This window comes from Bombus affinis, chromosome 15 (genome assembly GCF_024516045.1).
Source record: "Bombus affinis isolate iyBomAffi1 chromosome 15, iyBomAffi1.2, whole genome shotgun sequence".
Classification (NCBI taxonomy): Eukaryota; Metazoa; Arthropoda; class Insecta; order Hymenoptera; family Apidae; genus Bombus; species Bombus affinis.
The window spans coordinates 5,152,962-5,169,745 of record NC_066358.1 but is presented as its reverse complement, the minus strand read 5'-3'; the positions used below and the strand labels follow the sequence as shown (position 1 = coordinate 5,169,745).

The 16,784-nt window shown below is 36.1% G+C and overlaps 2 protein-coding genes and 1 non-coding gene across 6 annotated transcripts; 2 read left to right on the top strand and 1 right to left on the bottom strand.

The window, feature by feature from the left end:
• Nucleotides 1-172: 172 nt before the first annotated feature.
• Nucleotides 173-254, bottom strand: Trnas-gcu (transfer RNA serine (anticodon GCU)). Its single transcript has one exon. It is a non-coding gene; the product is annotated as a tRNA-Ser (tRNA).
• Nucleotides 255-311: 57 nt separating this feature from the next.
• On the top strand, nt 312-4,345 carry LOC126925043 (molybdenum cofactor sulfurase 3). Of its 4 annotated transcripts, none has more exons than XM_050740193.1 (7): nt 312-904; nt 979-1,082; nt 1,255-1,411; nt 1,487-2,152; nt 2,216-3,192; nt 3,253-3,731; nt 3,794-4,345. In XM_050740193.1, the coding sequence occupies exons 2-7, from the start codon at nt 989-991 to the stop codon at nt 3,977-3,979; spliced, it is 2,559 nt and encodes an 852-aa protein (XP_050596150.1). In that variant the 5' UTR covers nt 312-904; nt 979-988; the 3' UTR covers nt 3,980-4,345. The 4 variants fall into 4 exon arrangements, with proteins under 4 accessions (XP_050596150.1, XP_050596149.1, XP_050596151.1 ...); XM_050740194.1 differs by having other exon boundaries at nt 321-1,082; nt 3,253-3,435; nt 3,517-3,731; XM_050740195.1 differs by lacking the exons at nt 312-904; nt 979-1,082 and having other exon boundaries at nt 1,356-1,411; nt 1,487-1,561; nt 1,638-2,152; nt 3,253-3,435; nt 3,517-3,731.
• A 167-nt stretch (nt 4,346-4,512) lies between these two features.
• Nucleotides 4,513-9,932, top strand: LOC126925060 (ras-related protein Rab-27A). Its single transcript, XM_050740233.1, has 5 exons — nt 4,513-5,107; nt 5,312-5,382; nt 5,622-5,736; nt 6,666-6,778; nt 7,239-9,932. The coding sequence occupies exons 1-5, from the start codon at nt 4,964-4,966 to the stop codon at nt 7,420-7,422; spliced, it is 627 nt and encodes a 208-aa protein (XP_050596190.1). The 5' UTR covers nt 4,513-4,963; the 3' UTR covers nt 7,423-9,932.
• The last annotated feature ends 6,852 nt before the right edge of the window (nt 9,933-16,784 follow it).

The window sequence follows — 16,784 nt, the reverse complement described above, 5'->3', positions numbered from 1 at the left end:
AAAAAAACACGTTTGTCCTTTCTATTTTCTGCATAATTTTGTTTGCTTAAAAATTTCTCATATCTTCCTTTAAATTTTATTATTTTTTGTCAAGATATACTAATATACTATAAAAAGAAGAATGTATTAACATGACATAAAATTTTAAAAAATATAACAAAACAGAAAAAGTCGACGAGGATGGGATTCGAACCCACGCGTGCAGAGCACATTGGATTAGCAGTCCAACGCCTTAACCACTCGGCCACCTCGTCACATGACAATTTAATCTTTTAATATACTAGAAATAGCACAGTGATTTAATTTAACACAAATTCCTTTCGCTTTTCAGCTAATTGAATATATTCCTATTCTTTAGTAAATACTCTAATCTTATTCTAAAACAAATACTGCATCTCTATTTTGTGTTTCATATACATTGCAGTATGTTGTAACGAGTACTTTGTTTTCTATTGTATGTTATATAATCTCAGTTATATGCACGTGTGTATCTTCGTATATGCATGCATATATATCAAGCGTTATCTTATCAACTCGTTGAATTTTCTGTTTTCCAAAGTTTTTGATATTGCACTTACTAAACTTTGAATAAAATTATCGTTTTAAATATAGAATCTTATTGATAGTATAAATCCATACATAAAAGGCAATTCTGCTTCTTCATTTACTTCCACTTCTAGTTCTAGTACATCTTATCATATATTTTTTTACATGTTTTGTAAATAATGATTATATAGCTGTTGCGACTTATTTACTCGCGATTCTTAAAAGTTTGTTATATAAAAGCAATGCATGAGTCATGGACAACCGCAATTATGTGAAATTCTTCGTCATAGTTCTTTGGAATCTAAGAAAAAGTATTCACAAGCCTTGTCAAGTCACTCAATCATTACTAGATTGCATGGTCGGTATCCGGTATTATTCTCATACACGATGTTGATTTGTTAGTGATTCTATTAGGTAGTCTACATATTATAGATCAATCGATATGGAAAATACGATAGATTCAATGTTATCGTATACACCAGTATATGGTAAAGAGATTACGAAAAGTTTTGAAAATAATTTTTCAAGAATTAAGGGTAAGTGGCAAACAAATTGCACGATCTTTACATTTAGCGTTTCTTGCAGATATGACAGCATATGGCATACATCCAAAAAGATAATTCCCATGCAATAATCTGCATTAGAAGATAACAATACCTTTGTAAAGGGTAAAGTAAAAAGTATCTTTAACTGTTATTTATCTTTCAGAGGAATGTTACCTGGATCATGCAGGAGCAACACTGTATTCTGATATACAAATAAAAAATGTTGCATTTGATTTACACAATTCACTTTATGCCAATCCACATTCCATTGGAACTGCAAGTAACGTAACTCAAGATATTATAGAGCGTATGAGATACCAGTAAGACATTCTGAAGATAAATAATACTGTTAATCAAATACTGCCAAGTATGATAATAATTTTTTAATTTTATAGGATTTTGGATCATTTCCACACCACTACTGATGAATACAGTATTATTTTCACATCAGGTGCAACTGCGTCCTTAAAGTTAATAGCTGATACATTCTTTTTTAACAAGGATGAAGAAGATACCTTTAATTCAGGGCATTTTATCTATACACAGGATAATCATACTTCAGTTCTTGGCATGAGAGAAGTTGTTAATAAAAAAGGAGTAAAGATATCTTGTTTGAGTCACAACAATGCTTTCGAAATTTTCAATTCCTCAAGATCTATGAATTCCTATCAACAACAGAATAATTCCATCAAAAGTAATTCACTGTTTGCTTACTCTGCCCAATGTAATTTTTCTGGATTAAAGTATCCTTTAACATGGATTAGAGATGTACATAATGGAATTCTATCTAGTGTTGTTTCTGATACATCTACAAAGTGGTATGTCCTACTTGATGCTGCTAGCTTTGCATCTACAAATGACTTAGATCTATCTATCTACAAACCAGATTTTGTTTGCTTATCTTTTTATAAAATGTTTGGATATCCTACTGGAATTGGTGCATTACTAGTAAAAAATGATAGTGCAAGTGTACTTCAAAAAGTTTATTATGGTGGTGGTACCATAGATGTTTCATTGACCTCTGAATTGTTCCATATAAAACGAAAAACTCTTCATCAAAGGTATAAGATCAATAATGATTTCCTAAATTAATTAATTTCTTACTGATATACATCCTGTTACAGATTTGAAGATGGTACTATCCCATTTCTCTCTATAATTTCTTTGAAACATGGTTTTGATATATTATCATCTATCACAATGGACAAAATTTCAAAGCATGTATTTTCACTTGCAAGGTTTTTGCACAGATCTCTATTAATACTTCACCATGCCAATGGGAAACCAGTTGCAAGATTGTATTGCGATACTGCCTTTGATAATCACAATATACAAGGGGGTATTGTTACCTTTAATCTTATGCGGTCCAATGGTGAATATGTAGGATACATGGAGATTTTACATATGGCAGCTTTGTTCAAAATACATCTAAGAACTGGTTGCTTTTGCAACCCTGGTGCATGTCAGAGATATTTAGCATTATCGAATAAGGAAGTTCTTCAGAATTATGAGGCTGGTTATGTTTGTGGAGGTTCTGCAGATTTAATAAATGGGAAACCAACAGGTGCTGTTAGAGCTTCATTTGGATACATGTCTACAATCAAGGATGTTCAAACTTTATTATTTATGATTAAAAAGTGTTTTGTGGATGGGCCACCAATAAATAAAATTCCAGAGTGGTGGTTAGATCATAAAAGAGCTTTATACAAAAAATGTTATCAACGTGATATAAATACAAAAGATGTAACAAATTATGTTGCAAATGATGATATGAATGAAATTACAGATAAACTAAAAAATATGAAAAAATCAGTAACTCATCTTATTAATGACAATCCATTTTTTAAACTCATAATGGACACTAGTGCAACTAAAAAGAAATGTACTTTAGAACAATTGTACATATATCCAATAAAGTCATGTGGTGCCTATAAAATAATAGGTTCTTGGAATTTAAATTCAAAAGGTCTAGAATATGATAGAGAGTGGATGATTATTACATCTTCTGGTACTTGTTTAACACAAAAGCAACATGTTAATCTTTGTTTATTAAATCCAATAATATATAAAGACAGAGGAATCATGCAATTACATTATCCAGGTAAAAATTATGATTATCTTTTTACATGTTGATTAATTTAATGATTGAAGGATATTTCAGAAATGCCCACTATGGACATTTCTTTAAATGGTAGCCCAAAAAATACTATAAATGGTACAGTATGTCAAAGTAGAGTTTGTGGGCACAAAGTACAAGGTATTGATTGTGGTTCAGAAGTTTCTGAATGGTTAAGTTCAGCATTAGGTCTTCCAAATCTGAGGCTTATAAGACAAAATGATAATGGTAATAGAAAGAAAGATATCTTTCATAACATAAAATTCAAAGATTCTGTTTTCTCATATATAACTGCATTTTGCTTTGCAGAGAATAGTAAAACTGAATTATCATTCGCTAGCCAAGCTCAATATTTAGTAATAAATAAGGCAAGCGTATCATGGCTTAGTGATAAAATATCTGATACAGGATTTCAAAAAGACACAATTATACATAGATTTAGGGGAAACATGATATTAAGCGGTTGTGAAGCCTTCGAAGAAACAAAATGGAAACATGTCTATATAGGAAAAAATAGTTTTGTGGTATGTTCATTGAAAAAACAAAAATACAGGTTATATATTTCTTCATTGATGAATATTATTAGGTAACTGGGCCATGCACTAGATGTCAAATGATTTGCATTGATCAAACCACCAGTAAAAAGACAGTAGAACCATTACGTACACTCACAGAACAATTTCATGGGAAAATGAGGTTTGGTATTTATTTAACCAAAGAAACTAAAGAAGACGGAATCATTACTGTCGGGGATATCGTTCATATTTTATAATTGAATGATTAACATAATTATTATCAAATGTAGATAAAGGTATTTTATACAAAGTTATGTAAAAAATATGATTAGAATTTTATATAGAAAAAAATTAATATATTTTACAAATCATAAAGTATTGACGAATACTTAGTATTCTCTTCCGCTATTTTTATAGATTGTTATATAGAGAACAATATTCATTTTCTTGTTACTATAGACATGATGCATCATACTTGCCAACATTATAGAATTTACTAAATATTTTATATTAGAAAAATTAATAGCTTTTGCACCATTATATTACATGTGATACATAAAAAATATAATAAGATACTAAACTTAAATATAGTTCACTCGAATATAGAAGTACAAAAAACAAAATACCTGTTTATATTTATAACCTGTTTTTAATAATGTATTTACGATTTTTTAAATTAATCTCTATTTTTAAAAAATAAAGATTAGTTACAATATAATAGTTATTTATACTTCGTATTGTAAGTGGTTTGTCAAGTTAAATTATATCTTTTCGAATTTCCTTTATCAACTTTGGTAATACTGTAATTATCGGCAATGTTCCGTGGCGTTTTCTATGCACACCTGTCATACGTCACTGTGAACGAGGTTCAGTATAGTCTGCAAATTTTCAGCAAGGTGTTGATTTCTACGTATTTTTTCTGTTTATCTCCGATTACGAAACTGTAAAGTTTGTAATATCGAACGTCATTACATACCGAGTGTTTTGTTTCGAAACGCGCGAATCTTTTGAAAATTGTATACGTAGGCAACAGGTGTCTAATATCGCACATGTCTCTTTGATTCTGCCGATTATCTCGAAATTAAACGATTACAAGAATAATCGTATTAAAATCTTTTATTTTTCGGAGTTTGAGTCATGGTAAAAACGGTCGATAGAATTTTATATCGAAGTGTCCGTTTTAACAAAGTTCCGTGATAGAAGTGCGATAACCGTGTATTCTTAATCGTCAGTACGTAAAGATGGAATACGATTATCTTATTAAATTCTTAGCCCTCGGAAATTCTGGAGTCGGTAAAACTAGTTTCCTATATCAATATACCGATGGCACGTTCGAATCTCGTTTTATATCCACAGTTGGCATTGACTTTAAGGAAAAACGTGTGGTAAGATATTGTTTCATCATTCAGTACTTATTCACTTATATTATTCTTCTTATTACCAAATACAAGTTGTCTTTGTTGATTTTTATATAAATTTTATTTATTTAAAATATCTTGGAATATGTGAGTCAAAGTATGAAAATATATGTAAATGTCTTCAAGATACATATGTTATCATGTACAAGCCAAAGTCATTAACTGTTACAGATATACCAGACAGCAAATGGTAGAACTCAACGTGTGCATTTGCAGCTGTGGGACACAGCTGGTCAAGAGCGGTAACATTTGTTATGATAATTCATTTGAAAACTTGTATTTTATAGTAATGTTCATACCAAACAAGGCTTTTAGTGTTTCCTATAAAATACTTAGAATTCTTAATTCTAACAAGTCTTCAACTTCTACATTTACTAATATGGTATAAAAGAAGGACATAATAATAAGGTTTAGGAATTAACATTTGATGATAGAGTATTGGTAGATTTGATGAAAGTGCTGCAATGCCATTAATATCCAGGTTCAGAAGTCTAACTACAGCCTTCTACCGGGATTCCATGGGTTTTCTTCTAATTTTTGATCTGACCAATGAGCTGTCCTTTCTTGAAGTAAGAAATTGGCTGGAGCAGCTTAGGGTACTTATTATTTATTAATACTATTATTGTAAAAATTGTGCAATGAACGACGATTTGAGTTAATTTATTTATGGAATAGAATCTCCATTAGGCATACTAATATCTTAGTTGGTTTCATGTGTGATGATCACTTGGTATATGTTGCATGATGTGAATTAATACTGTAGTAAAGATATTTTGAATTTGGGAATAAAAAGATTCAATGAATTGTGCATGGAAATTTAGAGCATGAAATATGATTTATTTTGCATGTTTGCTAGAGAATAATTGTAAATAAAATAGTAGTAATAGTAGCTTGCAGATGATTAATAAATTTATTGATATATGTTTCTTGCATCCCTATATATGAAAAACTCAAACTATCGTTCGATCGAAAAATTATTGAGATTTATCATATAGATAAGTGCAAAAATTTTACTCAATTAATAAGAAGATTTGCACCATGTAATTAATGTATGATATAATCATTAACGTAATGCGTATGACATCTGCAAAGTTATGTGAAAAATATCGATTTTTTTCGATTATAGAAGATGAAGAATAGATAAATCGTGAGTTTCGGATATGAGGAAAGTCTGCCCCCGAAAAAGTAGGAAATTTTGATCTTGAAGAGGAAGAAATCCTAAAGAATCATTAACGTAATCTGTTTATTAGCGGTAGGAATTAACTGAAGAAATAAAGCAGCGTTGTACATAGTGCGTTAATGCATATTTTTAATAATTTTTTAACGAGAAGAGTTTCCAACTATTTGTTCACGGTATTATCTTGATGATTTCGAGAATTTTTGTTGTAAGAGAAGATGGATTAGAATTGTCTCATTGCCGGATTTAGTTGTAAGCTCTTTATCTTTTGCATTGTGGTACGTTTCTGTTTCTTATCGATTCTTGATTTCTTTGTTTGATCGTTGATTCATATTTGTACACGTGTAGACTCACGCATATTGCGAAGATCCAGACATAATTCTCTGTGGAAACAAATCCGATCTCGAAGACAAACGGGTTGTTAGTGAACATAAGGCACGGGAATTAGCGGAGAAGCATGGGTAAATAACATACTACACGTCATTCATTACGTTTCTTATCAGCCATCCGATTCATTCAGTCTTGTTCCTATCGTCTTCCTTTCTATTTCCTTTCTCGAAAACCAAACAGAATACCTGAGTTGCACGCCTTCTCATAATAATTTCTAAATCCACTTGTCACCTATATTTTCTTCCAATTCTTTTATTTCACGTCGCTCCGTTTCATTGGTATAATTAGAAGAGATCATATTCACGTAGGATGAAATTGCGGTTTATACTATTCAAGTCTTCCAAAGATTCTATATAATAAATAATCTATATAGTAAATAAATTATAATATATAATATATATTAAGATGTTCACTACGATCTACGATATTTGAAAAATTGTATTTAAAAACACGGAAGCCTGAAATAGTGTAAACTGCAAGAATCCAGATTAACAGGAAAGATAAAGAATCTGAATGAACTATACTCTTTAGCTTGGTCTACTTGGAAACGAGTGCAGCTACGGGCCAGAACGTGGCACGTGCCGTGGAGATACTTTTGGACCGGGTGATGCGCAGGATGGAAACTACCGTGGATAAATCACTGCTACCTCACCAAAGAGTGTTACGATGCCACGAGCGCGACACACCGCCTCCAAGTACTTCCTGCTACTGCTGACACTGTTCTTACGCGTAGCGTAGCTGAATAAACTTGCCTCGTCGAGCTTGCACTTTATTCAGCTAACAACGTTGCACGACTGACTTGTACTCGAATCTTCAGTCGTTTAAATATTCCAAGGTATCCTACTTACGACTGTGCACGGTAGAATATCAAGGATGTACCAATTCCGGAGCACTAACATAAATTCAAAAGTTTGTGCACCTCCATTAGAAAAATTTCTGATCGAAATGGTCGATAGTTTACTTATACATTTGCGAAAAGGGAACTATCTTGTATGTTACACACTTGTGCATCGTTGTATTCTGAGAAAAGGATTCGCGTTGTTTCCTGGTATTCACGCGCACACTATCGTCTTCCATTAACTGCTTCCCCTGGTACAAAATTCTGTCTGATAAAAACCGACGTGTACCTTCGACGTGTCGTACCTTTTCACTTCTTCGCGATAACGTGATCTACCTGTTATTGTTGTACGCACAACGTGTTCAATATTGTCATATTTGCTCTGTCTATTCATTCGCCAAAAATTGTGATACGATAGCGTTCCGATTACTTAGGGTGAAACGATCAATTTTCGACATGTATATGTATTTTTGATGCTATTATTGTACCCATACCAAAGATTCATACGTCTAGTCGTTAAGTATTGTGCTGAGAATACAATCAAATGTTTGACGCACCGTTTATACTGTGGTTAATCGAACGTTGATGTGTCCCTGTTCTTATCAAGTTTTCAAGCAAAATGTAATTATATCTTGCGGAGATTATATATATGTTAATCCTTCTAGTTATTAAGAAGGGGTATCATCGAATGTTTATGTGTGCAGTTACGGCTGGTCGAGAAATGTTCGAAATATATAGAGATATATATCTGTTGAATACAGGATGGGATGATAACTTTCTAGTTACTCGATATTATATTATAGATCGTTGTAAAATGGATGGCGCAAAATTGCAGTATTATGGGAGAATGAATCTTGAAACTTGGCGCGTCTTTGCGAAAAGACATTTTCATAATATTTCTCTTGACGTAAAAATTTTGCCAGGCTGTTTGAAACGATAGAGATATTCTGAGTTATTGCCCTATCCTGTGTATTGTGTCATACGTCGACGTAATAAAAGCAGATTGCACGAGTTATATCTCTTCTGACGAAATTTTATCGCTCATTTTCAGTTTGCTACGATCTCGAAAGCAACGAAAGATGAAAATGCACGATGGATATAATGATGAATTAGGCTAGTGGACTTTTTATCTAACTTTTTCTCGCGTACAAATGGAATCTCAAAATTCGATCGGTATTTTAACGTTTGTATTATCATTAAACTACGAGTGTATTTTCGAATTTGTTCGATATCGCGTGGGTCTCGATGTGTTCAATTACGACCAGATCTTAGCAAACTATGTCGCAATCGTATAGTGAAAATGTAACTTTGCGTGACGGTGTTCGTGTCAATGTGTGACTGTGTTTTTCGAGACTTTTCACTGTAAGCTGTTCAGACTATCTCGTCTATCGAACATTTCAACGGACAGAGACACGTAGAACGTGCTCTATCATGTATACGTACTTATCCAACTACTTCATGAAAATTCTGTTTGAAGGAAATGGATCCGAACAGAAATTTCCAAGAAGAACATCTCGCCGAGCAAATAAAAGCTCTATAGTTTCGCTTAAACGAACTTCTATCCGTTTATCCTCGAATCCTCAACTGGTAAGGCCATAAAGTAGCGTACCTATATTGGCTAAGCATGTACAATATAAGCAACGAAATAAAAGCAACACTGCTTCACCAAAAACTCGACAACAATTTAAAGTCAGCGAACACGAAGTTCCAAGTAGATTTCCAATACAATCAATCAAACATGATGCCCTGGGAGTGTAATATAGGTCGTTCGAACTTTATCTTTGCCAGTTGAAGGTTGAGAAAGCGTCCAACTTCTTTGCTGCGAAGCTAGAAATATATAATAGAGAGAAAAGAAAGAAGAATGATTTTACCTCTATAGCAGAATGTAACCGGCAGGTGTCCTTCGTGTAGTTTTGCGTACTCTGTTGGGGCTTGAAATCAAATACAAGCGGATCGAGTGATGGGGAAAGGTTGGCTAGAAAACATCTCGAATATCAGCCGGTGAAACTTCGTTTCATCAATAATGTGGAGAAAACGCGCAACCAGGGAAGGTTCGTTGGGAAAGTTCTGCGCGAGAACTTTCTTTATGGAAGTTCGATCGAAGTTTCTGTCTGCTAGGTTATTAGCCGGCTATTTATACACAACGCGGTTATTGTTTACGGCTACGCGCGCTTTTTAAGCTCGCGGAATCGGGCAAGATGTATTTTTACGAGCGGAAGTTGGAGCGTCGCCACGCTTTTACGAGGATCGCCTCGATCATTTCGCGATCGGACGAACTTTTGACTCGTCATCGAGGGAGATGCTTTCAATGAGATACTGTACGTTTCTGTGCACTTATTCCAGGCAAACTTATCGAATCAATAAAAAACAGAAGTTGTGAAAACGAATGTAAATATGAGTCGAGTTTTGTTCTGCCGGACGAACGACAATTTCATGGCTATATTACTTTTTTCCCAGAATTTCCTTTTCCTTTATTTATATATATAAATATAACGTTGTTTTGTTTCATTTTTACCATAACCGGTCATCGAACCGATGCACAATGTAAATTGCGATAAACCTGTGCAGTGATACACCGGATGATTCGTATTTACAGCCGATTTTTTGGTCGCGATCAACGTTCCGAATAATTGGGATTTCAATTAAACCGATTAAATTAAAGTGTTCCGTATCAAAAACCATGTCAGTGACGTTCATGAAACACGCAACGTACTTGCGTTAAATCAGCGTTTGTTCTTCAATTATTCCTATAATACATGTATGTTCTACTAATACGTGCCAACAGATTCTATTTTCTAAAGTATTGACTATGACACTGTAAAAATACTATCATAAAATCTTGATTCCACATTTAAGACGTTCAATTATTTCTGTTACTAACATTATATTCTAATACTTGTTAGAATCTTTTAATATCAAACGTCACCTTTCGCAGTATTCAATCAAAGAATTATAACTACACCGAGGAAACTGATCGCGTGCAATAGGAATCGATATTTATGCCTTGCTTTGCTCTCCTTTGAAAGCTCGTCGACCAATCGAACGATTAGGCGTCCGTAGCTTTGTCTCCGTCGACAACGTGCCATTGATATCGGTAACGACCACTTTGAGACTAGCAGTTAGGCCCTGTCCCTCTGTGTCGCCTAATTATTACGCGGACCCTCAAGTTCATTTGATAGCGGCTAGACAAAGCGATGGAACCGTTCAAAGCTCGCAGGACTATCAAAAGGACGCTATTTATCGGACCGTGGTTGCTCGTCGGCTAGACATGGGGGTCTCTTTCCACCGACCTGGTAGTCAACCTCTTGTTCCTACCCTTTTATTCCCTATTCACAGTGCTCGGGCGCGTTCGAAATTTCGCTCAAGGTGAAGCCCAAGTTTCCACGACACGGTGTCAGAAACTTGTGACCGGAAGTTTAGCAGAGTCATCGCGGTGAGGTGACCCAGTCGTGTTGGTTTACGGCTCTTCGTAGATAGAACGGACTTATCAACGGTGGAAATTAGCAATTTCGAGAGAATGCTTAATTCCTTCGAATCGTTTATGTTCTCGCTTTATAACCATACTTTCTTTCGTATCGCGAACTATAATGTTTAGCCTCACCAGCTCTTGAATCCATGGGTGGTAATGTTAGCCAGTTTCAGCATGGCTACTACATAAGTGGAACGAAGTTTCCAACGGTACAGCGTCAGTTGCAAATAAACCAGGAAGCCGATGGGTGCTATCAAAAGCAAGACCAGCCAAGAAAGCAGAAGCTGCAGTTTAGTTTCAGTTTATGTACGAACGTAGCATTATGTCAGAGGAGCTTGCAACCGTTTGCCGACAGTCAAAGCTGTGATAGTAGACTTTCGATCGCGGTAGTGTCCGAAAAACAAATTAACCGAGAACTATATGGGAAAGTTGGACTATCGAGATACGGATATTGATCACGCGAACAACGATATATCAGGATGAATTAACGGCCGAGCCTTGGATAAGCTTTCCCGTATATTTCACCTTCGACCCATGAAATACAAACCGACTTTCGGTTACGTGGGTCAAAGGCAGGATCCTGCCCACACGGCAGATCTGCACGTCGCGTCGCTACGTACGATCTCGTGTCTTCGCTCGATTTGTCGAACGGGCTGAGGAAAGCGGAACAGTTTCAGTTAGATATTGGTCTGCCAGATAAAACGAAATTACCCGGCGACCTCGAGCATTGCCGGACACTGGGAATCGTTTGGTTTTCTGGGTCAGCGCTGCTGTCGGCTGATTTATAACTTCCGGCTGATACTTCATCGCGGAAAGTGGAATTGTACGAGGAAGACAGAACCGCGAGGATGATCGAATGGATGAGGAAAAATGATTCGGTGACTTTGCGTCATCGAGAAACATGTCAACTCTCTTTCGGTCTTTTTTATTCCGTTGTTATTTTTAAAATGATTAATGAGATTGTTAAAATGGATTAGCAGAAACGGTAGAATAATATAATGGACTTTGGAATCGCAGAAATGATTCGGTAATTTTTCTTTATTATTAAAGAAGAATATCAATCCTTTTGAATTTTTCGTTTTTATATTCCTTTGAATTAATAATAAATAATTAGATTACTACGGTAAAGTCGATAGCAAAATTACAATTAACTTTTGCGTTTAACTTACCAACAAGGTAATCAGATCGCATTACCTCCAGTTACATTCAGCGATCCTGTTATTTGGAAGGCGTTACGACGGAAGGACATAGTAATATCAGCGACTCTTTGTGTGTCTTCTTATCAGTTACTACTGGTTGATCTTGTTTACACGAGGTCTCTGTTAATATTCTGTGCTCCTAGTAACAGCACACCAAAAATACCTAGATGTTACTATTAATGCTGGTACCTGCATTACGTCTTTCCATTGCTCTTCTTGTTTAACACCTCTGTTATCTTTCTATATTCCTATTAACATTACGCAGAATACTAAGATGTTATAACGAAAGTTAGCAATAATATCCTTCTTGCCTGGTAATTTATTGCTCTTCTTGTTCATTGACTTTATTCTTGTTCTATATTCCCGTTAACATGGAAACAAAGCTAACGGAAGGCTATAATCAAAGTTGGTAGTTTCCTCGTTTGAGTCTTCTATTGACATTCTAGTTCGCTGATAGGAAAAGCCACTTTTCGTCAAGAATATTCCATTACAACGTAGAACGTTGCGAACGTTGCTAATTGAGAAGAAAGTTCTAAATGTATAACTAATTACAATTGTTTAGCGAATATATTACGGTTGTTACAAGCTCAAATTGTTTATCGGATGACGAATTTGATATAATTAGAAACAATTGGTTTTTTTTTTTAATATTGTTAACATCGGTTACATTTGATGTTTTACCAGTTCTAAGCCAAACGAAATTTTTATCCAACGCAAAAGGTAATTATTTCGAATGGTTCGGCAATCGGATTAGCGAATTACAGATTTTTATATCTCGCGAATAAAAAACATTTCCTGTATTTGAAGCAACATAGACGATGCAATCAGCCGGGGAAATTGTCTTTTTGCTTCCTGTGGAAAAACTAAACTCGCCGCTTGAAGTGGACCAGATAAAGCGTTGACAAATAGCTCGTATCGAGCTGGTCCGGAAATTGCTGCGTGCACGAGAAGCTTGAAAAATTAGACATTATCCGCCGGAAGTTGTTGCTCCACAGCCAATCGCTGCTACTTACGTTCGACGTCTCAGTTCTTTTCTGTCGAATCTATCGAAGTTACGCTGAAGACTTATATTGACTTGCAATTTAATATAGGAAATAACAATTGCTTTGATCACGGTTTCGTGTTTTCTAAGAAATCTTCGTATTGAATTTCATTATTCGTTGAAAAGAATCTTCTGGCTTGGTTCTATAACATAAAATGTAACTCAAAAATTTGTTTTTATATCGATATGTATACGCGCAAACGTATAGAGAAACGAAACGAGAACATTACAGACCAGAATACTTACGGCTATAAAAGATTTATTTCTGCAAAGTAAATGAGTTTTATTCGGTTCCAGACAGTTTTCCTAACATCGCACAGTAGAATCTTTCGAAATCATCTAAACGAAGAAATAGAAAAGGTAACTAAAATCATTGAATTGTTCGTGGATTTTTCTTCTTTTATACATCCTTATTGGCTTCGTAAATCAGAAAACTTGCCAATACTTCTCGTCGATTAGACTCCAACATCGCTCCTCAGTAACTTACCAATGCATTTCAGCGTTTTATCAATCAATGGGAATTTTTAAGGCACTCAGAAACAGTCTATTATACTCTTCTTTTAATAAAAAAAAAATTCTTCGGAAATATCAGCACGCATCGGGTCAATTCAAATTCCCATCGGATGCAAAAGACATTTACGCCAAGTTGCAACTTCCTACTGGTCTTTATCGTACTTTTTATAGTCAGCGTTCGCCTCTCTTGGTGAACTTTCCTATCCTGCATTGTCCCCCATTGTCGTGGCACGGATTTACCGGAAGAAAGAGATGGCCAACCGCATCTGGAAACAGCCGCGCCATTTACGATTCCCCGGGCTGCACTAAAACAAAGCGGAAGTGGAATAAGAAGTAGCCGATGCTGTGGTTCAACTTTCTCGCCGTTGTAACGCGCGATCGTGAGGCTTTTTCTAGATCGCGGGTTCGAAAGTGGCCCGCGATAAGGATAACGATCCCCACGGAAACGTGACGTTAATTGGAAGACGATCAGTCCTTCTTCCATTGCTTTACTACCACTACGCTTTACCACCTTCTCCATTTCCTTCGAATCGATCAGCCAACTACCAGCCTCTGACGAGTCGTCAGGAATCTTTAATTGTTTCCTACGCGACGAGAATAATTTCCTCTTTCGTTTCGTCTTTTACCACTACGTCATCGTTTCACTCGAATGCGGAGATTGAAAGAGATTTTTCGATCGGCCGAGGTCTGCTGAGTTTAGGAAGCTAAATGTTCAGAGCTCAGAGAGACTAGAAGCAGCTGAGAAGCTTAATGAGCGTGCAGCGTGGAGAAGTGGAGGGCGGGAATATCTGGAAAATGAAGTGTTTGATGTCGATCAAAGGATATTAGCGGTAGATTCCTAAGAATTGTGATATTGTATTTACATGATAGTACGCGATCGTCTCATTCTTCCGTTATTATCAAAGACCAATGGTGTCTTACAACGCAAAACGAGCTTGATTGTTCCGTGCAATGAGGTGTAAGACGTCGAAGCTCAGATAGGAGAGTAAATAGGAGCGTGATTTGCAGCTTTGAAAGAAGTAAGAGATGGGAAGAGATATTAGCTAAATTCGGGGTTAGTCTATTTTCATGGGAACAAGGTTGCGTCGGTGCCATTTGCTTCGCATGATAATGCGCTCGAGCCGCTTAGATTGAATCTGCATTAGCGAACAATGTGTCAGGGGTTCGACTGCACTCTCGAAATTTTCCGATCGAGAAACAATTCGATCCCCCGGTGATATTTAAATCTCCGTGTCCGACAGGTACCGGAAGTTTCGTCGTTTTAGTAGACGGAAAGGGAGCGACGGGGAGCGAAAGGGAGATGGAGAGCTTTTGTCCGTGTGAATGAAAAATGACCGGTGCGCGCGTATAAAAATTCCGCTATTTGCATATCGCTATCAATAGGAAATCGTTTAGCATCGATGGGAAAACATATTTTTTTCGCCGTGATGGGAAAGGAAAATAAATCGAAAACTGGCAGAAACTGGTTCAACGGAGTTAAGAAAATTGTTTGACAGGAATGTTAGGGGGATTCTCGGAATTTAGAACCAGAATGCTTGATGAATATTCACACGCGATATTGGTAATATCTTCGGACGTGGGTACCGGAGGAACGTTAACAGGTACGAGTTTATATTTTTTTCACAAAATATTCACGGTAGGGAAAGGATAATACGATTGAAAACAAGGCGAGGAAGGAAAATAGATGCAGAAAAAGCATTTGTCAGATTAAACTCTGATGAGATTGCGTAAATAAATTTTGAACACGGAGAAGTTTCAGATAATTTGTTCAATGTTTCACCAGTTTGCGTTACTTACATACGTTTCGCTCCTGATTTAAATAAATCGCGAGGAGACCTCGTTCCATACATTGTGGAATTTCACACACAAAAAGGAATCGATTCGCGAGTTCGTCAAGCCACAGAAAATACTCGATTCGTGTTTTTTTTTTTTAATTAGTGGAAAAACGCAGGTCGACTGGACAATTACGTATTATCAATTTGAAGCCCGGCTGATGAAGCGTGAAACTGTATTAACGCCAGATTTTTAATTAAACTTGTTCAAGTAAAGTGTTCCTCGTTGACTGTGCGAACTTTGTCGAGAACGCAATTTACAGTTCCAATCGGGGGAAGCAGGGAGTTAGCCTGACTATGCAACAATTTCTAAAGCACGCAAAGCTTCGTTTAACACGATCTAAAGCATTCTAGCCTCGATGGTTCGATTTTGATCCCGAGATCAATCGGTAAACAATTTCTGAAGCGACACTCCAGATCAGATGTGACGCAGTTACACGGCTTGTCTGAAATTGAAACATGCTTTGAGCTTTGCCCGGTCTGCCAAACCTGCCGAGCATCGACCACGTTTGATTTCACGTATGATAACTTAATGAAGAGGAAATAATTCAGTTTAGAGAACGCGCACGTTGCTGTATAAAAAGATCTTGATCATAGTACTTAGACAGATTGTTTGCAATTGAATAAGCAGAGAAAGGCAGATAGAGAAACGGAGAAGAGAGAAAGTGACAGTTGGGGGCGAGAATTCTTCTATCTTTCAGTAGCGATTCGTCCACGAGAAGTTTCTTCTTCCAGGTCCCCTGTAGTTGAGCTAGTTTCTCATGTTTCACAATCTCCGGTGAAACAATCGAGCGCATCGTATTGTCCCAGGGGACACAGGGGAATGAACATCAGTCGAGCAGAAGCGTACGGAGAGGCTTGTGAGCCACGTAGAACAGTTCTTTCTTCTGAAACGCGACATCTATTCCGTCGCCCGTATCTATGCACCGATCCTTCTTCCCCGATTGTTTCGCGGACGGTGAATCTACGCTGGCAAGATTGTTCATTGATTCGCGAATTGAGCTAGGCCTGGCTGAAAACTCGGCTTCCGAGAACGGATAAAGGAATCGCGGATCTATAATCTTTATTCTATAGAAGATGAATATCTCATATCACTTTAAAAATGGTACTCTTGGAGCGAAATTAAGATGACAAGCCTTAAGTAGCCCCAAAATGAAAATGTCTTATTATTATTTGCAAAATTG

What these genes read in the sequence shown, in the direction of transcription:
- LOC126925060 (XM_050740233.1), top strand. Translation starts at nt 4,964, where the DNA reads ATGGAATACGATTATCTTATTAAATTCTTAGCCCTCGGAAATTCTGGA. An exon ending in ATTGGCTGGAGCAGCTTAGG is followed by an intron (nt 5,737 to 6,665) that starts GTACTTATTATT and finishes GTACACGTGTAG; the next exon opens with ACTCACGCATATTGCGAAGA. An exon ending in GAATTAGCGGAGAAGCATGG is followed by an intron (nt 6,779 to 7,238) that starts GTAAATAACATA and finishes TATACTCTTTAG; the next exon opens with CTTGGTCTACTTGGAAACGA.
- LOC126925043 (XM_050740193.1), top strand. Translation starts at nt 989, where the DNA reads ATGGAAAATACGATAGATTCAATGTTATCGTATACACCAGTATATGGT. An exon ending in TAATTTTTCAAGAATTAAGG is followed by an intron (nt 1,083 to 1,254) that starts GTAAGTGGCAAA and finishes TTTATCTTTCAG; the next exon opens with AGGAATGTTACCTGGATCAT. An exon ending in CGAAAAACTCTTCATCAAAG is followed by an intron (nt 2,153 to 2,215) that starts GTATAAGATCAA and finishes ATCCTGTTACAG; the next exon opens with ATTTGAAGATGGTACTATCC.